Genomic DNA, 21,714 nt, shown 5'->3' on the forward strand with positions numbered 1-21,714 from the left:
CAAAAGGGGGCGGGGCTGTACAATTGTCCAATCAGGGGCGGCGCCGGAAAGGAGAGTACGGCTACGCTGCGCAAATGCGTGCTACGTCACTGTGCGATCGGGTTGTGCTTAGCTTGGGGTCTCCTGGCCCCTTGACGCGTCAGGTTGCTGTACCCCTGCATCGGATGCGCTGTACCCTGCGCTGGCTCCGTGAACCTTAGGGACAACACCGGGACACCCGCGAGGCCGGAAAATGGTGAGTGTGCAGGGCCGGACTAGTTGGAACCGGCCGTGATCGCGGGACCCGGGCCTCCCCACGGTCACCTCCGGCCGCAGTGTGGGGCTGGGCTGGCAGCTGGAACTCCAAGCGTCCTGTCCCGTCCCTGCGCGGCGACTGCGGTCCCAGCCCCGGAGCCCTCTCTGGACAACTCCGCGCCCGCAGCCCCGCGTCTTTCCCAGATCGTGCAGGGACCACGGGAGGGTCATGGGGAGAATCCCGCCTTGTGTGTTTGGTTTGTGTGGGAGGAGCTACAGTCTGGGGTTCCCAGTCCCTTCTTTCTTCCCAAAGGCTGTTTCCCCCTGAGTCTTCCAAAGATGTTGGAAGCAGAGTCTCAAATCCACTACCCTGTCCCCCCAGCCTAGCTCCTCCCACGGCGGGCCATTAATCCCTAGATTTCCGGATCCCTCCCCGCATTCCCAAACGCCTACTTCCGCTCGCCAGTGGAAAACATCGTCACCAACTCTTTGTCCTGTGTGGTGCATTTCAAACGCACGCAGTATTTTAATAATCTTTTTTCCAATAGATGCCTCTTTTAAACGATTTATTTCTTGTTTGTGGATATTTTACATCAGAGAAAAATCAGAAAAATTATTCACTTGGAACTAATCTGCATAAAATGCTGTGCCCCTCATCCTGGTATCTTTCCAGGGCACAGACATCCTATGGGAACTCCTTTGCGTTGAGGTTCCTTTTTGTAGACTTTCCTGGGTAATCTATCTTTTCAGCACAGTTTCAGATTGGCACTGTCCCGCCTTGGGTTTATGACCTTGAAAAGATTTATTCACTCGAATGTCATTTTTCCAATAAATATAAAATATATGTTATCAGAAGAACTTGAGAGACAGTACAAAATATTTCCAAAGGGCAAAAAAGAAATGAATCTCAGAAAACAAAAAACATCCCAATATTACATTTGTTAAAAATTCTTTGTTCTTTCCCTGAGCACATGGAATATGTTTCTCAGGTCTGTTCTTTTAGTTTGATGTTTCAGATGGTATTCCAGGACTTAAACTTGCAACATCTAGAAGCATTCAGATAGAAGTAATACTTTTGTAAACTATTTATTGCCATGGAAATAATTAACTGACATTATTATTTTCTTTTTTTTTTTTTTAACAGATGGGGTCTGGCTGTGTTGCTCAGGCTGGTCTTGAACTCCTGGGCTCAAGCGATCCTCCACCCTCAGCATCCCAAAGTGCTAGGATTCCAGGCATGAGCTACTATGCCCGGCCCAACATTCTCATTTTCTGAAAGCAATAGTGAGTTTTCTTGTTAAATGGCTTAAAATTTTCTTGCTTCCTTCCTTCCTTTATTTATTTATTTATTTATTATTTATTTACTTTTTTTTTTGAGACGGAGTCTAGCTTTCTCGCCAGGCTGGAGTGCAGTGACACGATCTCAGCTCACTGCAACCTCTGCCTCTCGGGTTCAAGCGATTCTCCTGCCTCAACCTCCCAAGTAGCTGGGATTACAGGCACAAGCTACCACGCCCAGCTAATTTTTGTTTTTTGTTTTTTGTTTTTTTGTTTTTTAGTAGAGACAGTGTTTCACTATGTTTCCCAGGATGGTCTCAATCTCCTGATCTCCTGACCTCATGATCCTCCCGCCTTGGCCTCCCAAAATGCTGGGATTACAGGCATGAGCCACCACGCCAGGCCTTTTGCTTCCTTTATACGTAAACACTGTGTTTAAGTAATTCTGCTGGATTTTTTTTTTTTTTTTTTTTTTAAGACCAAGTCTTGCTCTTTTGCCCAGGCTGGAGTGCAGTGGCACAATTTTGGCTTACTGCAACCTCCGCACTTGGAAGCTGAGGAGCCACAGGCAGATGCTGTTAGGGGAAGAGGGGAGGATGTCTGAGGTTTTAATTGTGGTTTCCTTGGGTGTGTTTTTAGACATTACATTTGAGTTTCACATCTGTAAGGTAGGTACACTGAGTGTAATTGGTGCATATTGACAGCCATTCTCCTGCCTTAGCCTCCCAAGTACCTGGGATTACAGGCACGCACCACTATGCCTGGCTAATTTTTTTGTATTTTGAGTAGAGGCGGGGTTTCACCATGTTGGCCAGTCCGGTCTCGAACTCCGGACCGCAGGTGATCCACCCGCCTCAGCCTCCCAAAGTGCTGGGATTACAGGCGTGAGCCATCGTGCCAGGCCTTCTGCTGGATGTTTAAGGAACAATCCTTAAGAATTTAAGGGCCCAGCGCGGTGGCTCACGCCTGTAATCCCAGCACTTTGGGAGGCCAAGAGGGCGGATCACGAGGTCAGGAGATCGAGACCATCCTGGCTAACATTGTGAAACCCCGTCTCTACTAAAAATACAAAAGATTAGCTGGGCGTGGAGGCGGGCGCCTGTAGTCCCAGCTACTCTGGAGGCTGAGGCAGGAGAATGGCGTGGACCTGGGAGGCGGAGCTTGCAGTGAGCCGAGATCGCACCACTGCACTCCAGCGTGGGTGACAGGGTGAGACTCCATCTCAAAAAAAAAAAAAATTTAATTAAATTGTCTCATTTAAAATTACTAGTAGTGTTCCAGAGCCTTGTGACTGGGGAGCAGAGGCCTGAGATAAGTGATTCCAAGTTAAGTCCACCTTTGAGCCTGCAAAGAAAGATCATTGAAGGCCCAATTGGTTCTTCCTGGGGAGCCTCCCCTACAGGTCTGCCAGCTACTCATATGCCCACCATGGAAGGATCCTCTTGTACTGAAAGAAACTGCAGAGCACTTGGAAGCTGAGGATGCATAGGCAGATGCTGTTAGGGGAAGAGGGGAGGATGTCTGAGGTTTTAATTGTGGTTTCCTTGGGTGTGTTTTTAGACATTACGTTTTGAGTTTCACTTCCGTAATATAGGTGTACTGGGTGTAATTGGTGCATATTGACAGTGTCTGTGAAGGTCAGGACTTATGTTTCCTAGAGACAGGGTTAATGAATTGGGGAGCTCATTTGCATCAGAACCTCAATCTCAATCTGGTTGAGAGTTTCCTCACTTGGGAAAACGGAAACCTAGGGAAGCTAATGTTTCTTTGCTGCCATAGGAGAGAAGGAGGTGTGGAGCTCCCATAGTTCCTTGCTGATCAGGTGCTTCTATCCTCCATTACCAGGTACTGACCCACTCTAGGGGTTACATGTTTCTTTATTTTTATTTTTTTTTGAGACCGAGTCTCACTCTGTTGCCCAGGCTGGAGTGCAGTGGCACGATCTCGGCTCACTCCAACCTCCGCTTCTTGGGTTCAAGCCATTCTCCTGCCTCAGCCTCCAGAGTAGCTAGGATTACAGGTGTGTGCCACCACACCCGGCCAATTTATTTTGTATTTTTAGTAGAGACGGGGTTTCACCATGTTGACCAGGCTGGTCTCAAATTCCTGACCTCAGGTGATCTGCCTGCGTTGGCCTAACAAAGTGCTGAGATTACAGGTGTGAGCCACCACGCCGGGCCGGGGTTACATTTTTCAAGCTGGGAGAGTCTGGGTCCAAGCTGGGGAATATGTTTAACTTTTTTTTTTTTTTTTTTTGGAAACGGAGTTTTGCTCTTGTTGCCCAGGCTGGAGTGCAATGGCACAGTCTCGGCTCACCGCAACCTCCGCTTCCCAGGTTCAAGCGATTCTTCTGCCTCAGCCTCCCAGGTAGCTGGGATTACAGGCGTGTGCCACCATGCCCAGCTAATTTTGTATTTTTAGTAGAGATGGGGTTTCTCCATGTTTGTCAGTCTGGTCTTGAGCTCCCCACCTAGGTGATCTGCCCACCTTGGCCTCCCAGAGGGCTGGGATTACAGGTGTGAGCCACTGCGTCCGGCCTTTTTTTTTTTTTTTTTTTGATACAGCGTCTCACTCTGTTGCCCAAGCTGGTCTGGAACTCCTGGCCTCAGGCCGTCCTCCCACCTTAGTCTCCTATGTTCAACGTTTTTTTTTTTTTTTTTTTTTTTTTTGAGACAGGGTCCCACTCCGTCGCCCAGGCTGGAGTGCAGTGGTGTGATCATTGCTCACTGCAGCCTCCACCTCCTGGGCTCAAGTCATCCTCCTGCCTCCTCTGAGTAGCTGGGACTGCATGCATGCACCACAATGCCCATCTAATTTTCGTATTTTCTGTAGAGATGGGGTTTCGCCATATTGCCCAGGCTGGTCTGGAACTCCTGGGCTCGAGCACTTCTCCCGCCCTGGCCTCCCACAGCGCATGGCCTCCCACAATTTCTTGACATCCAAAAATACTTTTGCTGTCTTAAGGTTTTATATTTTCCAGAATGTAATACACGTGGAGTTATTCAGGATATAGCCTTCACAGATTGGCTTCCTTCACTGAGCAATGTACTTTTAAGGTCCTTCTGTGTCTTCATGGCTTGATACCTGATTTCTCTTATCATTGAACAATATTTCATCATAAGATTGTACCGGCTGGGCACGATGGCTCATGCCTGTAATCCCAGCTCTTTGGGAGGCCGAGGCGGGCGGATCACAAGGTTAGGAGTTTGAGACCAGCCTGGCCAACATGACAAAACCCCGTCTCTACTAAAAATACAAAAATTAGCTGGGCGTGGTGGCACACACCTGTAATCTCAGCTACCTGGGAGGCTGAGGCAGGAGAATTGCTTGAACCTGGAAGGTGGAGGTTGCAGTGAGCCAAGATAGTGCCATTGCACTCCAGCCTGGGCAACAAAAGCAAGACTCCGTCTCAAAAAAAAAAAAAAAAAGATTGTACCACAGATTGTTTATCCATAAACCTGTTGCATGATGTCTTGGTTAAGTCTTAAATTTGGCAGTTATGAAGAAACCTCCTGTAAATATTCATGGGCAGGTTTTTGTATGAACAGTATTTTTCAACTCATGTGAGTAAATAGCAAGGAATGTGATTGCATGGTCCACTGGTAAGAGGACGTTTTGTTTTGTTAGAAACTGCCTATCTTCCAAAGTAGACATACCATTTTCCATTTCCATTGGCAAGGAATGAGAATTCTTGTTGTCTACATCTTTGCTATCCATTGCTGTTCTCAGCATTTTGAACTTTGTACGTTCTAATAAGTGTAAAGTGATATCTCTTCAGTTTTATTTGCAGCTCCTTAGTGACATATAATGTTGAGCATCTCTTCATATGTGTATTTGCCATCTGTATATCTTTCATTGGTGAGATGTGTGTTCAGGTCTTTTGCTCATTTTTCACTGGTTCATTTGTCTTATTGTTGTTGAGATTTAAGAGTTCGAATTGGAGGCAGGCATGGTGGCACACGCTTGTCATCCCAGCTACTCCAGAGGCTAAAGTGGGAGGATTGCCTGCACCCAGGATTATAAGCCCAGCATGGGCAACATAATGGATCCTGTCTCAAAAAAACAAAAAGGACGCTAGGCATGGTAGCTCATGTGGGGCCACCCAGGCTGCTGGGGAGCAGAGCTGAGAAGTGGTGCTGGGGCTGGAGCTGCCAAGGGATCGGAGAAAAAAATTAGCCCAATGTGGGTGGCACACCCTTGTAGTCCCAGCTATTTGGGAGGCTGAGGCATGAGAATCGCTTGAGCCTAGGAGGCAGAGGTTGCAGTGAGCCGAGATTGCACCACTGCACTCCACCCTGGGCAACACAGCAAGACTGTCTCAAAAAAAAAGAAAAACAAAAAGAATTCTTTGGATATTTTAGATACTAGTCCTTAATCAGATAAGTGCTTTTGTGAAGATTTGCAAAAATCTGTCTGTGCCTTTTATTTTTATTCTTTTAACACTTTCTTTCACAGAGTAGGAGTTTTTCATTTTAATGAAGTGAAACTTATTTTTTCCTTTCATAGATTGTGCTTTTACTGGTTTATCTAAAAATTCATCACCAAAGCCAAGTGGATAGTTTTGCATGTTACATTTACATCTATGATCGATTTGGGCTTAATTTTTGTGAAAGGTGTAAGATCCATGTATAAATTTTTTGTGGGTGTATGAGAGTTTAATAGTATAAATTTCACTTAGGTACTATTTTTGTTGCATTCCACAAATTTTGATAAGTTCTATTTTCATTTAATTCAAATTTAATTTTTCTTTTTTCTTCTTTTTTTTTTTTGAGACGGAGTCTTGCTGTGTCACTCAGGCTGGAGTGCAGTGGTGCACTCTTGGCTCATTGCATCCTCCGCCTCCCGGGTTCAAGCGATTCTCCTGCCTCAACCTCTCAAGTAGCTGGGATTACAGGCACGTGCCACCATGCCTGTCTAATTTTTTTATTTTTAGTAGAGATGGGGTTTCACCATGTTGGCCAGGCTGGTCTCGAACTCCTGACCTCGTGATCCGCCCACCTTGGCCCCCCAGAGTGCTGGGATTACAGGCGTGAGTCACTGCACCCGGCCCAAATTTAATTTTTATTGAGATTTTTTTGATTCATGTTTAGAACTGTGTTGGGTTTTATTTCCAAATATTTGATGGTTTTCTAACTATTCTTCTGTTACTGATTTCTAGATTAATACCATGGTGGTCTGAGAGCATATTTTATATAATGTATATTCTTTGAAAATTGTTAAGGTGTGTTTTTGTCCACAACATGGTTTATCTTGGTGAATGTTCCACATGAACTTGAGAAGAATGTGTGTTGTTCTGTTGGATGAAGCATTCATGGATTTTAATTAAACCCAGTTGTTGCCTTTCAACTAAACTTTGTCCTTTCTGATTTTCTACCTGCTGGAACTCTTTTTTTTTTTTTTTTGAGACAGGGTATTACCCTGTCACCAGGCTGGAATGCAGTGGCATGATCTCAGCCTACTGCAACCACCACCTCAGCCTTCTGAGTAGCTGGAACTACAGGTGCGTGCCACATACAGGGCTAAATTTTGCTTTTTTTTTTTTTTTTTGAGACGGAGTTTCGTCCTTGTCACCCAGGCTGGAGTGCAGAGGCAAGATCTCAGCTCACTGCAACCTCCATCCACTGGGTTCAAGCGATTCTCCTGCCTCAGCTTCCCAGGTAGCTGGGATTACAGGTGCACACCATCATGCCCGGCTAATTTTTGTATTTTTAGTAGAGATGGAGTTTCACCATGTTGGCTAGGCTGGTGATCATCAGGTGATCCGCCCACCTTGGCTTTACAAGGTGCTGGGATTACAGGCGTGAGCCACCACGTCCACCAACCATCTATTCTTTTTCACAAGTATTGTTTTTTTAAATTTTTGCCTCCTTTGAACATTTAATGAGTATTAATGGAATTACACTTAAAGGGTTTTTTGGAGCCTAGGCAACATAGTGAGACCCATCTTTACAAAAAATGAAAAAATTAGCCAGGCATGGTGATGCACACCTGTAGTCCCAGCTACTCAGGAGTCTGAGGCGGGAAGATTGCTTGAGCCCAGGAAGTCAAGGCTGCTGTGAGCCGTGACTGCACCACTGTACTCTAGCCTGGGCAACAATGAGACCCTGTCTCAAAAATAAAATAAAGGCCGAGCGTGGTGGCTCGCGCCTGAGGCCAGGAGTTCAAGACCAGCCTGGCCAACATGGTGAAACCCTGTCTCTACTAAAATACAAAAAATTAGCTGGGTATGGTGGTGCGTGCCTGTAATCCCAGCTACTCAGGAGGCTGAGACAGGAGAATTGCTTGAACCCGGGAGGCGGAGGCTGCAGTGAGCCGAGATCACGCCACTGCACTCCACCCTGGGGAACAAGAGCAAAACTCCACCTCAAAATAAATAAATAAATAAATAAATAAATAAATAAATAAATAAATAAATAATTTTGTGGTGATTTGTTTACCTCTCAGTGTGTGTGTGTGTGTGTGTGTGTGTGTGTGTGTGTATTTATTTATTTTTTTGAGATGGAGTCTCACTCTGTTGCCAGGCTGGAGTGCAGTGGTGTGATCTCAGCTCACTGCAACCTCCGCCTCCTGGGTTCAAGCGATTCTCCTGCTTCAGCCTCCCGAGTAGCTGGGACTACAGGCATGAGCCACCATGCCCAGCTAATTTTTGTATTTTTAGTAGCGACGGAGTTTCACCATGTTGGTCAGGATGGTCTCAGTCTCGACCTCGTGAGCCACCACGCGTGGCCACCTCTCAGTATATTTCTCATATGCTAGTATCTGAAGCTGCAGGCTATCCGTTCCAATGGTTGTGGTGTTTAGACTTTTTCACGGTTTTGTTTTTGTTTGCTTTGTGGAAAATAATGCTCCTACTATTTTTGTTTCAGTCTGCAAGTGCAAACGCACAATAAATTCTCTGGTAGTTGGAAAAAAATTACTGGATCTTGGTCAAGTTTAAATTTACAAACTTAAAAAAAGTGGTGGAGTGTATCAGTTGATCCTCCGTTTGTACATGATTGTTCTCTGTAGTCATCAACACTAATGTTATCTTTTTTTTTTTTTTTTTTTTTTTTTTTTTTGAGACGGAGTCTCGCTCCGTCGTCCAGGCTGGAGTGCAGTGGCGCGATCTGGGCTCACTGCAAGCTCCACCTCCCGTGTTCACGCCATTCTCCTGCCTCAGCCTCTCGAGTAGCTGGGACTACAGGCGCCCACCACTTCTCCTGGCTAATTTTTTGTATTTTTAGTAGAGACGGGGTTTCACTGTGTTAGCCAGGATGCTCTCGATCTCCTGACCTCATGATCTACCTGCCTCGGCCTCCCAAAGTGCTGGGATTACAGGCGTGAGCCACCGCGCCCGGCCACTAATGTTATCTTAATCGACTAGTTTTGTCTTCCTACTCAGTTTGAAGTGGGAACTATTTGACATTTATATCCTCATTAGCAAGGAGATGAACCTTTTTTTTCTGTTTTCTTTTTTCTTTTTATTATTTAGTAAAAGGCTATATAAGAAATCTTTATTTATTTATTTATTTTTATTTTATTTACTTATTTTTTTGAGACGGAGTCTCGCTCTGTCGCCCAGGTTGGAGAGCAGTGGCGTGATCTCGGCTCACTGCAAGCTCCACCTCCCGGGTTCCCGCCATTCTCCTGCCTCAGCCTCCCGAGTAGCTGGGACTACAGGCGCCCGCCACGGCACCCAGCTAATTTTTTGTATTTTTAGTAGAGACGGGGTTTCACAGTGTTAGCCAGGATGGTCTCGATCTTCTGACCTCGTGATCCACCTGCCTCGGCCTCCCAAAGTGCTGGGATTACAGGTGTGAGCCACCGCACCTGGCCTGTCTTTATTTATTTTTGGCTGGAGTGCAGTGGTATAGTTATGGCTCACTGCAGCCTTGACCTTGCAGGCTCAAGCAATCCTCCCACCTCAGCCTCCCAAGTAGCTGAGACCACAGGCGTGCACCACCACGCCTGGCCAAGTTTTGTATATTTTATAGAGACAGGGTTTCACCATGTTGCCCAGGCTGGTCTCGAACTCCTGGGCTCAAACGATCTGCCCACCTCAGCCTCCCAAAGTGCTGGGATTATAGGCATGAGCCATCACGCCTGGCCAAAATGTTTATTTTCCATTAAATGTAAATGTAAATAAACCTTACAGAGAGCACCCAGGCATGCAGATGGACTTGTCAGGAGGGATTGCTCCCTGGAGCCAAATTTCTTCCTGCTCAGACCATAGTCCTAATTACTTAAGAAAACCCCTTCTAACTGTGTGGATCTTTTAACGTATGGTGCACATGAGTGCATGGAAATGAGAGAACCTGGGACAACAACCCCTAGAGTGTCTGTCTGGGATTACTTCCTCCTGAAACTGGAGAAAGGGGATTTTATGTTCTTTTTTTTTTTTTTTTTTTTTTTTTGAGATAGAGTCTCGCTCTGTTGCCCAGGCTGGACTGCAGTGGTGCGATCTTGGCTCACTGCAACCTCTGCCTCCCGGGTTCAAGTGATTCTCCTGCCTCAGCCTCCCAAGTAGCTGAGATTACATGCATGCGCCACCATGCCCAACTAATTTTTGTATTTTTAGTAGAGGCAGGGTTTCACCATGTTGGCCAGGGTGGTCTCGAACTCCTGACCTCAGGTGATCCACCTGCCTCGGCCTCCCACAGTGCTGGGATTACAGGCATGAGCCATCCTGACCCAAATTTTACGTTCTTTTGGAGCTATGAAATTACCTGTTAATTTTATGATCATGGGCAAATTCACCATCAGACCATTGTGGACGTCAGTGAAGTCCCCTGAAAATTGATACTGTCAATCTATTCTTCAAGGTCAGCAAAGCCCAGATGACATGATTATGGATCTTCCAGAAAGTGCTCTTCTGACATTTTATCTCAATGTGTATATGTATTTGTGCTAAAAATTGGTTGGAAGCAGTTCTGAGGCTCATGGGTATAAGGATTTTGTGAAAGTCTTAAGTTGTGAGGGCCCCTTCCTTGTGCCTGAGCTCTGTCTTCCCAGTAACTTCCTAGTCTCACGAAATGGGACAGAAAGTAAAAGGAAAAACTGGGTCTATGATAGATATTACACACACAGCCGAGCGTGGTCGCTCATGCCTGTAATGCCAACACATAGGGATATATATATCGGAAACAAGTTGAAATTAATACGTCTCTAAAAGAGTATTTCCATTCAGTCAGCAGAATCTGAGTGCTTCTGATGGCCTCAAATACTTCAGGACGATATAGGCAGCTAGACCTTCTTAAAAGTTGGATTTCCACAAGCCTCCTGGCCTCTCATGTATAACAAAAGGGGATAGAAGATTCTCAATGTGTATTTACTTATTAAAACCTCCACCTCATTTAATCCCATATCTTAAGGAATGCTGAATGATTTGGGTAATAAGAAATTAGGCTGTGGGCTGGGTGTGGTTATTCATACCTGTTATCACAACACTTTGGGAGGCCGGGGCAGGAGGATCACTTGGGGCCGAGAGTTAAAGGTCAACCTGGACAATATAACAAAACCCCAGCCGGACGCAGTGGCTCACGCCTGTAATCCCAGCACTTTGGGAGGCCGAGGAGGGTGGATCACGAGGTCGGGAGTTCAAGACCAGCCTAGCCAAGATGGTGAAACCCCATCTCTACTAAAAATACAAAAAATTAGCTGGGCGTGGTGGCACGCGCCTGTAATCCCAGCTACTTCGGAGGCTGAGGCAGAGAATTGCTTAAACCTGGAGGGGAGGAGGTTGCAGTGAGCCGAGATCGCACCACTGCACTCCTGCCTGGGTTACAGAGTGAGGCTCCGTCTCAAAAAAAAAAAAAAAAGAAAGAAAAAAAAACCCATTTATCTGGGAGTGGTGTCGCACATCTGTAGTCCTAACTACTCGTGAAGCTGAGGCAGGAGGATGTCTTGGGGGTCCAGGGATTTGAGGCTACAGTGAGTTAGGATTGCTGCACTTGAGCCTGGGTGACAGAGCAAGACCCTGTCTCTTAGAAAACAACAAACAGACAAACAAGAAATAAGAATTTATCTCATAAAGAATTGAAGATCTTGCCTATAATCTCAGCAATTTGAGAGGCCAAGGCTAGTGAATTGCTTGAGCTGAGGAGTTTGAGACCAGCCTGGGCAACATGGCAAAACCCCATCTCTACAAAAAATATACACAAAATACTTACCTAGGTGTAGTGGTGTGTTCCTGTAGTCCCAGCTACTCAGGAGGCTGAGGTTGGAGGATTGCTTGAGCCGGGAGGTCTAGGCTCCAATGAGCTGTGATTGTACCACTGCACTCCAGCCTAGGTAGCAGAGCGAGACCATCTATGTCTCAAAAAGGAAGAAAAAAAAATTGATCCTAAAATTTGTCTCATTTGTGTAGGATTTCTTTCATTTTTCTAAGTTGAACTAGATACTACCATTAGAGAGCAATAGGACTTACAGTGACCACAGTGAAGATGTAGCTATAAGTTTATGTGTTCAATGTGCTGTTACATTTCTAACAATTGAGTCATGCACTAAATGTTTGGAGACCACAAAATCATGTGTGAATTTCTTATGAATTGAGGATACCTCTCATCCTTGTCAATCTCACCTATTCTCTACTTATATTGGATGTTTCAGGACTCAGTGGCTTTTGAGGATGTGTCTGTGAGCTTCAGCCAGGAGGAGTGGGCTCTGCTGGCTCCTTCACAGAAGAAACTCTACAGAGATGTGATGCAGGAAACATTCAAGAACCTGGCATCTATAGGTAAGGATGACATCATTTTTTCTTTTTTCTTTTCTTTTTTTTTTTTGAGGAGGGGGACAGAGTTTCACTATTGTCCAGGCTGGAGTGCAATGGCACAATCTCAGCTTACCACAACCTCAGCCTCCCAGGTTCAAGCAATTCTCCTACCTCAGCCTCCCGAGTAGCTGGGATTACAGGCACGTGCCACCATGCCTGGCTAATTTTTTTCTTTTTAGTAGAGACGGGATTTCACCATGTTGGTCAGGCTGGTCTTGAACTCCTGACCACAGGTAATCTGCCCGCTTCAGCCTCCCAAAGTGCTGGGATTACAGGCATGAGCCACTGTGCCTGGCCTTCTTTTTTTTTTTTTTTTTTTTTTTTTTTGAGTCTCGTCCTGTTCCCCAGGGTGGAGTGCAGTGGCGGGATCTTGGCTCACTGTAACCTCCGCCTCCTGGGTTCAAGCGATTCTCCTGCCTCAGCCTCCCGAGTAGCTGGGATTACAGGTGCCCACCACCATGCCCGGCTAATTTTTCTATTTTTAGTAGAGACGGGGTTTTACCATGTTGGCCAGGCTGGTCTCGAACTCCTGACCTCAGGTGATCCACCCGCCTCAGCCTCCCAAAGTGTGGGGATTACAGGCATGAGCCACCGCACCCCAGTGACATCATTTTTTCATATCGTCAGTTAGAGAACTGCCATTTCTTGCTCATAATCACTGTTCCGAGATTTGGAATCTGAAAAGGAAACACTTCTGTAAATAAACCAGGCATGGTTACAGCTCGTTGTGAACCTATAATCTAATAATATTTGTATAATTTTTAATAATTTATCATGATTATTCTTGATCTACATTTTAGGGGAAAAATGGGAAGACCCGAATGTTGAAGATCAACACAAAAACCAAGGACGAAATCTAAGGTGAGTTGCACTCACAAGAAATAACAGTGTTCCTTGAAAGAATCTTAAAAATGTTATGGCCGGGCACGGTGGCTCACACCTGTAATCTCAGCACTTTGAGAGGCTGAGGTGGGTGGATCATGAGGTCAGGAGTTCAAGACCAGCTTGGCCAACATGGTGAAACCCCGTCTCTACTAAAAATACAAAAAAAGTTAGCCAGTTGTGGTGGTGGGCGCCTGTAATCCCAGCTACTCTGGAGGCTGAGGCAGAGAATTACTTGAATCCAGGAGGCAGAGGTTGCAGCGAGCCGAGATCGCGCCACTGCACTCCAGCCTGGGCAACAGAGCGAGACTCTGTCTCAAAAAAAAAAAAAAGAAGTCGTGACACTTTTAAAACAAGAAGCAAGCTTAGCTCCAAATTTATTTATTTATTTGTTTTATTTATTTTTTCTTGAGATGAGGTTTTGCTCTGTCACTCAGGCTGGAGTGCAGTGGCATGGTCTTTGCTCACTGCAACCTCCACCTCCCGGGATCAAGTGATTTTCCTGCCTCAGCCTCCCAAGTAGCTGGGATTACAGGGACGTGCCACCACACCTGGCTAATTTTTGTATTTTTAGTAGAGACAGGGTTTCTCCATGTTGGCAAGGCTGGTCTCAAACTCCTGACCTCAGGTGATCTGCCTGCCTCAGCCTTCCAAAGTGCTGGGATTACAGGCACAAGCCACTGGGCCCCAAATTTATTTATTATCAGAAAATGTTTACCAAAAATTTTTTCTCAAGTGACACAGATGTCCACTGGCTGAAAAATATTATACTTGGGCCAGGCACTGTGCCTCACGCTTATAATCCCAGCACTTTGGGAAGGTGAGGTGGGCAGATCACCAGACGTCAGGAGATCAAGACCAGTCTGGCCAACACAGTGAAAACCTATCTCTACTAAAAATACAAAAATTAGCCGGGTGTGGTAGCACACACCTGTCATCCCAGCTACTCAGGAGGCTGAGGCAGGAGAATCACTTGAACCTGGGAGGCAGAGGTTGCAGTGAGCCCAGATTGCACCACTACACTCCAGCCTGGGCGACAGAGTGAGACTCCATCTCAAAAAAAAAAAAAAAAGAAGAAGAAGAAGAAGAAAGAAAAATATTGTACTTGGGAACAGTTTTGTTTGTTTGTTTGTTTTGTGAAACAGAGTCTCGCTCTGTCACCCAGGCTGGAGTGGAGTGGTATGATCTTGGCTCACTGCAACCTCTAACCCCTGGGTTCAAGCAATTCTTCTGCCTCAGCCTCCCAAGTAGCTGGGATTATAAGCGTGCATTACTATACTGGGTTAATTTTTGTTTTGTTTTGTTTTTTTTGAGACGGAGTCTCGCTCTGTCACCAGGCTAGAGTGCTGTGGCGCAATCTCGGCTCACTGCAACCTCCCACTCCCTGGTTCAAGGGATTCTTCTGCCTCCGCCTCCCAGGTAGCTGGGATTACAGGCATGCATCACCATGCCCGGCTAATTTTTGTGTTTTTAGTAGAGATAGGGTTTCACTATGTTGGCCAGGATGGTCACGATCTCCTGACCTCGTGATCTGCCCGCCTCGGCCTCCCAAAGTGCTGGGATTACAGGCGTGAGCCACCATGCCCAGCCAATTTTTGTATTTTTTAGTAGAGATGGGGTTTCACTATGTTGGCCAGGATGGTCTCGATCTCCTGACCTCGTGATCTGCCTGCCTCGGCCTCCCAAAGTGCTGGGATTACAGGGGTGAGCCACCATGCCCAGCCAATTTTGTATTTTTTAGTAGAGATGGGGTTTCACCATGCTGGCCAGGCTGGTCTCAAACTCCTGACCCCAATTGATCCACCCACCTCGGCCTCCCAAAGTGCTAGGACTACAGGCATGAGCTACCATGCCAAGGTGTGGAAACAGTATTTTATTTTATTTTTATTTTTATTTTTGAGACGAAGTCTTGCTCTGTCACCCAGGCTGGAGTGCAGTGGTGCCATCTCAGCTCACTGCAAGCTTCGCCTCCCAGGTTCACGCCATTCTCCTGCCTCAGTCTCCCGAGTAGCTGGGACTACAGGCGCCCACCACCACGCCCGGCTAATTTTTTTGTATTTTTAGTAGAGACGGGGTTTCACCCTGTTAGCCAGGGTGGTCTTGATCTCCTGACCTCATGATCTGCCCATCTCGGCCTCCCAAAGTGCTGGGATTACAGGCGTGAGCCACTGTGCCCGCCCAGAAACAGTACTTTAAAGCCTCACATATAATTTCCGGAAGCCAAGGTGAGCAGATCATTTGAGCTCAGGAGTTCGAAACCAGCCTGGGCAACAAGACGAGACCCTGTCTCTACAAGAAACAGAAAATTCAGTCAGTTGTGGTGGTGCATGCCTGTAGTCCCAGCTACATGGGAGGCTGAGGTGGGAGGATTGATTGAGCCTGGGAGGTCAAGGCTGCAGTGAGCCATGATTGCATCACTGTACTCCAGTGCGGGTGACAGAGTGAGACTCTGTCTCAAAACGAAACCAAAAAAAAAAAACCCCATACCTCAATATTACTGTTTTGATAATAGCTATCAGTGACACAAACCCTCTTGCAGAACATTGAGTATATTCGTTTTTAAACAAGTCAGACGGGGCAGAAAACTATTTCCCTGAAAATGATAAAAATTTAGTTCTGCTGCCGGGTGTGGTGGCTCATGCCTGTAATCCCAGCACTTTGGGAGGCCAAGGCGGGCAGATCACTTGAGGTCAGGAGTTCAAGACCAGCCTGACCAGCATGGTGAAACCACGGCTCTACTAAAAATACAAAATTAGCTGGGCGTGGTGGCGCATGCCTGTAATCCCAGCTACTTGGGAGGCCGAGGTAGGAGAATTGCTTGAAGCTGGGAGGTGGAGGTTGCAGTCAGCTGAGATCGCGCCATTGCACTCCAGCCTGGGGAACAAGAACAAAACTCCGTCTCAAAAAAAAAAAAAAAGAACTTTAGTTCTACTACCCAATAATAAATATAAAATCATTAATACACAACCAGTATTACCGTGCTTCTAATTTTTTACAGAAGCCATACGGGAGAGAGACTCTGTGAAGGTAAAGAAGGTAGTCAATGTGCAGAAAACTTCAGTCCCAATCTCAGTGTGACGAAGAAGACTGCCGGAGTAAAACCATATGAGTGTACTATCTGTGGAAAAGCCTTCATGCGTCTTTCATCCCTTACTAGACACATGAGGTCTCACACTGGATATGAGCTATTTGAGAAGCCATATAAATGTAAGGAGTGTGAGAAAGCCTTTAGTTATCTCAAATCCTTTCAAAGACATGAAAGGAGTCACACTGGAGAAAAACCCTATAAATGTAAACAATGTGGAAAAACCTTCATATATCACCAGCCCTTTCAAAGACATGAGCGGACTCACATTGGAGAAAAACCCTATGAATGTAAGCAATGTGGAAAAGCTCTTAGTTGTTCCAGTTCGCTTCGAGTTCATGAAAGGATTCACACTGGAGAAAAGCCCTATGAATGTAAACAATGTGGGAAAGCCTTCAGTTGTTCCAGTTCTATTCGAGTACACGAAAGAACTCACACTGGAGAGAAACCCTATGCATGTAAGGAATGTGGGAAAGCCTTCATTTCCCACACAAGTGTTCTAACACACATGATAACACACAACGGAGATAGACCTTATAAATGCAAGGAATGTGGAAAGGCATTCATTTTTCCCAGTTTTTTACGAGTACATGAAAGAATTCACACTGGAGAGAAACCCTATAAATGTAAACAATGTGGTAAAGCCTTCAGATGTTCCACCTCCATTCAAATTCATGAAAGAATTCATACTGGAGAGAAGCCCTATAAATGTAAAGAATGTGGGAAATCTTTCAGTGCACGCCCAGCCTTTCGAGTACACGTGAGAGTGCATACTGGAGAGAAACCCTACAAGTGTAAAGAATGTGGGAAAGCCTTTAGTAGGATCAGTTACTTTCGAATACATGAAAGGACTCACACTGGAGAGAAACCCTACGAATGTAAAAAATGTGGGAAAACTTTCAATTATCCTCTAGATTTGAAAATCCACAAGAGAAATCACACTGGAGAAAAACCCTATGAGTGTAAGGAATGTGCAAAAACCTTCATTTCTCTTGAGAACTTTCGAAGACACATGATCACCCACACTGGAGACGGACCTTATAAATGTAGGGACTGTGGGAAGGTGTTCATTTTTCCTAGTGCGTTACGAACACATGAAAGAACTCACACTGGAGAGAAACCCTATGAATGTAAACAATGTGGAAAAGCCTTTAGTTGTTCTAGTTACATTCGGATACATAAAAGAACTCACACTGGGGAGAAACCTTATGAATGTAAGGAATGCGGGAAGGCCTTTATTTATCCCACAAGCTTTCAAGGACACATGAGAATGCATACTGGAGAGAAACCCTATAAATGTAAAGAATGTGGGAAGGCCTTTAGTCTTCACAGTTCCTTTCAAAGACATACAAGAATTCACAATTATGAGAAACCTCTTGAATGTAAGCAATGTGGAAAAGCCTTCAGTGTGTCCACATCCTTAAAAAAACATATGAGAATGCACAATCGATAGAAACTCTATAAATGTGTGAAATAGGGGAAAGTTTTCAATTCTAACAGATGCTTTCAAAGTTGTGAAAATTCCCACTGAAGAGAGAAATCCTATCAATGTAAGTAATATAGAAAGCGAGATACAAGATGATTCATGTATAGTCAGGTACCACATAATCATGTTTCATTCAGCAATGGACCATATAGGTTGGTAGCCCCATAAGATTATATAACACCTAAAACATTTCTATCAACTGCAATTTAGTAGCAGTAGTAACACCATAGTGCAGCACATTATTTAAGTGTTTATGGTGCTGGTGTAAACCTGCTGCACTTTCAGTTGTATAAAAGTACAACACAGCGGCCGGGCACGGTGGCTCACGCCTGTAATCCCAGCACTTTGGGAGGCCGAGGCGGGCGGATCACGAGGTCAGGAGATCAAGACCATCCTGGCTAACACGGTAAAACCCCATCTCTACTAAAAATACAAAAAATTAGCCGGGCGTGGTGGTGGGCGCCTGTAGTCCCAGCTACTCGGGAGGCTGAGGCAGGAGAATGGCATAAACCCAGGAGGCCGAGCAGACAGTGAGCCGAGATCCGGCCAACAGAGCGAGACTCTGTCTCAAAAAAAAAAAAAAAAAAAGTACAACACAGCTGGGCATGGTCACACCTGTGATCCCAACACTGGGAGACTAAGGCAGTAGGATTGCTTGATGCCAGGACTACTCTGGTCAACCTAGTGAGACCCTGTCTCTACAAAAAATAAAAACATTTTCTAAGTGTAGTAGCACACCCTGTAGTCCCATCTACATGGGAGGCTGAGGCAGGAGGATTGCCTGAGCCCAGGAGTTCAAGGCTACAGTGAACCAAGATCACGTGATGGCAGTCCAGCATGGGTGACAGTGAGACTCTGTATCAAAAAAAAAAAAAAAAAAATTGGCTGGGCACAGTGGCTCATACCTGTAATCCCAGCACTTTGGGAGGCTGAGGTGGGAGAATCAGTTGAGGTCAGGAGTTCAAGACCAGCCTGGTCAACATGATGAAACCCTGTCTCCATTAGAAATACGAAAATTAGCTGGGCGTTCTGTTGTGCCCGTAGTCCCAGCTACTTGGGAGGCCAAAGCAGGAGAATCGCTTGAACCCGGGAGGTGGAGATTGCAGTGAGCTGAGATCTACCACTACACTCCAGCCTGGGTGACAGAGCGAGACTCCGTCTCGAAAAAAAAAAAAATTACAGCACAGATGTGCAATATATACTTGATAATAAATGGCTAAGTTACTGGTTTATATATTTACAATCCTGTTTTAGAATGTATTCCTGTGTTTTTTTTAACAGTAAGACAGTCTCAGGCAGGTCCTTAAGGAGATATTCCCGGAAAAACATTGTTATGATAGGCGATGACGGCTCCATGTGCAGGACTGCCCCTGAACGTATTCTGGCGGGACAAAACATGGAGGCAGAAGACAATGATATTGATGATCCTCACCCCGTGTAGTCCTACACTAATGTGTGTTTGTGTCTTAGTTAGTCTTTAACAAAAATAGTTTAAAAAAATTTAATAGAAAAAGCTTATAGAATATGGACATAAAATATTTTTGTACAGCTGTACAATGTGTTTTAAGCTAAATTATTACAAAGTCAAAGTTTTTAAAAATAAGTTTATAAAGAAAATAATGTACAGTAAGTTAAGGTTTATTCATTATTGAGGAAAAAATGTTTTTATGAATGTAGTGTAGTCCAAGTGTACAGTGTTTATAAATTCTCCATTAGTGTACAGTAACATCCTGGGCCTTCGCATTCACTCACCACTCAACTGACTCACCCAGAGCAACTTCTAGTCCTGCAAGCTATGTTCATGGAGTGTCCTATGCAGGTGCATCCTTTTTTATCTTTTATACTGCATGTTTACCCTGTGTATTTTCTGTGTTTAGACTCATAAATACTTAACATTTTGTTACAATTTCCTACAGTGTTCAGTACAATAACATGTTGTATGGTTTATAGCCTAGTAGCAGTAGACTGTACCATATAGTCTAGATGTGTTGTAGCTATACCATCTAGATTTGTGTAAGTTCACTTTGTGATGTTTGTACCATGAGGAAATCACCTACGACACGTTTCTCAGAACATATACCCATGATTAAGCAATCTCTGCCTGTAAAATGCTCCAGAAAATTCACACCGTGATATAAATTCATCACACATGATATAAAAGTTAAGGCAAGGCATGGTGGCTCATGCCTGTAATCCCAGCACTTTGGGAGGCCAAGGCAGGCAGATCACCTGAGGTCAGGAGTTCGAGACCAGCCTGGCCAAGACGGTGAAACCCCATCTCTACTAAAAATACAAAAATTACCTGAGCGTGGTGGCATGCACTTGTAATTCCAGCTACTTGGGAGGCTGAGGCAGGAGAATCATTTGAACCTGGGAGGTGGAGGCTGCAGTGAGCTGAGATTGTGCCACTACACTCCACCTGGGCAACAGAGCAAGACTCCGTCCCACACACCAAAAAAAAGTTAAAAATTTTTTATCACTGGCTCATTCTTCAAGTACATCTCTGGACTATGAATTGTAACTTACTACTTTTCCAAGAAGTCTTGGAAGTGAGATAATTCTGTAAGTACTCTTTAAGCAGTAGTCAAAAGTTTAAAAGGTTGTGTTTTCTCATTAAATCAGTTAGTAAAACTTTTCTCTTTCTCTTGATGTCTTGATTCATGAGTAAACTGAAGTGTATTTTTTTTTTTCAAGACGGAGTCTTGCTCTGTTGCCCAGGCTGGAGTTCAGCGGTGTGATCTCGGCTCACTGCAAGCTCCGCCTCCCGGGTCCACGCCATTCTCCTGCCTCAGCCTCCCCAGTAGCTGGGACTGCAGGCGCCCACCACCATGCCCAGCTAATTTTTTTTGTATTTTTAGTAGAGATGGGGTTTCACCGTGTTAAGCCAGGATGGTCTCGATCTCCTGACCTCGTGATTCGACCGCCTCAGCCTCCCAAAGTGCTGGGATTACAGGCTTGAGCCACCGCACCCAGCCTGAAGTGTATTTTTTTTTTCTTTTAAAGACCAGTGTTAGTAGAAGTGTATTTTTAATATACAATTAGTTTTAATTTGTGTATAGTTTTTCAGTTGTTCTCTGAATAAAGAGATTGTTGAATACTGACACACTGTAACTAGGATTTTTCCTACTGGCCTCATGTGGAAGGTGGTGCATATATTACCCATTATATATTTATTTCACCTTTTCTGAAAAACTGCTTTTTAAATTTCTTGGCCAGACACGGTGGCTCACTCCTTTGTAATTCCAGCACTTTGGGAAACCAAGGCAAGCAGATCACTTGAGGTCAGGAGTTCGAGACCAACCTGGCCAACATGGTGAAATCCCATCTCTACTAAAAATACAAAAATTAGCTGGGCATGTTGGAGGGCACCTGTAATCTCAGCTACTCGGGAGGCTGAGGCAGGAGAAATGCTTGAACCTGGAAGTCAGAGGTTGCAGTGAGCCAAGATCACGCCACTGCACTCCAGCCTGGACAACATAACGAGACTCCATATCAAAAAAATTAAAATATAATAAATTTCTTGCCGGGTGCAGTGGCTCACACCTGTAATCCCAGCACTTTGGGGGCCAAGGTGGGCGGATCACGAAGTCAGGAGATCGAGACCATCCTGGCTAATCCAGTGAAACCCCGTCTCTACTATAAATACAAAAAATTAGCTGGGCATGGTGGCGGGCATCTGTAGTCCCAGCTACTCAGGAGTCTGAGGCAGGAGAATGGTGTGAACCCGGGAGGCGGAGCTTGCAGTGAGCCGAGATTGTGCCATTGCAATCCAGCCTTGGCAGCAGAACGAGACTCCATCTCAAATAAATAAATAAATAAAATGAATTTCAGCTAGAAGAGCCTTATTCCATTTTCCTTTTTATTAAACATCTGGCATAAGTTGGTAAGTATGTGAAGTTTATCATATATTCTTATGTGAATTATTTTCGCCTTTTGTTTTTTATAATTCTGTCTGGGATTTGAATAGTAGAGTTTGAATTCAGGAAGGACACCTGTGAT

At 45.0% G+C, this 21,714-nt stretch overlaps 1 protein-coding gene across 2 annotated transcripts; it reads left to right on the top strand.

The window, feature by feature from the left end:
• Positions 1 to 29: 29 nt before the first annotated feature.
• Positions 30 to 20,350, top strand: ZNF791 (zinc finger protein 791). Of its 2 annotated transcripts, none has more exons than XM_034945715.3 (4): positions 30 to 235; positions 12,100 to 12,226; positions 13,063 to 13,123; positions 16,143 to 20,350. In XM_034945715.3, exons 1-4 carry the CDS (start codon positions 233 to 235, stop codon positions 17,680 to 17,682), a joined length of 1,731 nt encoding a protein of 576 aa, XP_034801606.1. In that variant the 5' UTR covers positions 30 to 232; the 3' UTR covers positions 17,683 to 20,350. The 2 variants fall into 2 exon arrangements, with proteins under 2 accessions (XP_034801606.1, XP_034801607.1); XM_034945716.3 differs by lacking the exon at positions 30 to 235 and adding an exon at positions 1,380 to 1,518.
• The last annotated feature ends 1,364 nt before the right edge of the window (positions 20,351 to 21,714 follow it).

The sequence above is a fragment of the Pan paniscus genome, chromosome 20 (assembly GCF_029289425.2).
Source record: "Pan paniscus chromosome 20, NHGRI_mPanPan1-v2.0_pri, whole genome shotgun sequence".
Taxonomy (NCBI): Eukaryota; Metazoa; Chordata; class Mammalia; order Primates; family Hominidae; genus Pan; species Pan paniscus.

Coding starts and splice junctions, on each gene's coding strand:
- ZNF791 (XM_034945715.3), top strand. Junction 12,227..13,062: donor CAAGAACCTGGCATCTATAG/GTAAGGATGACA, acceptor TCTACATTTTAG/GGGAAAAATGGGAAGACCCG. Junction 13,124..16,142: donor AACCAAGGACGAAATCTAAG/GTGAGTTGCACT, acceptor AATTTTTTACAG/AAGCCATACGGGAGAGAGAC.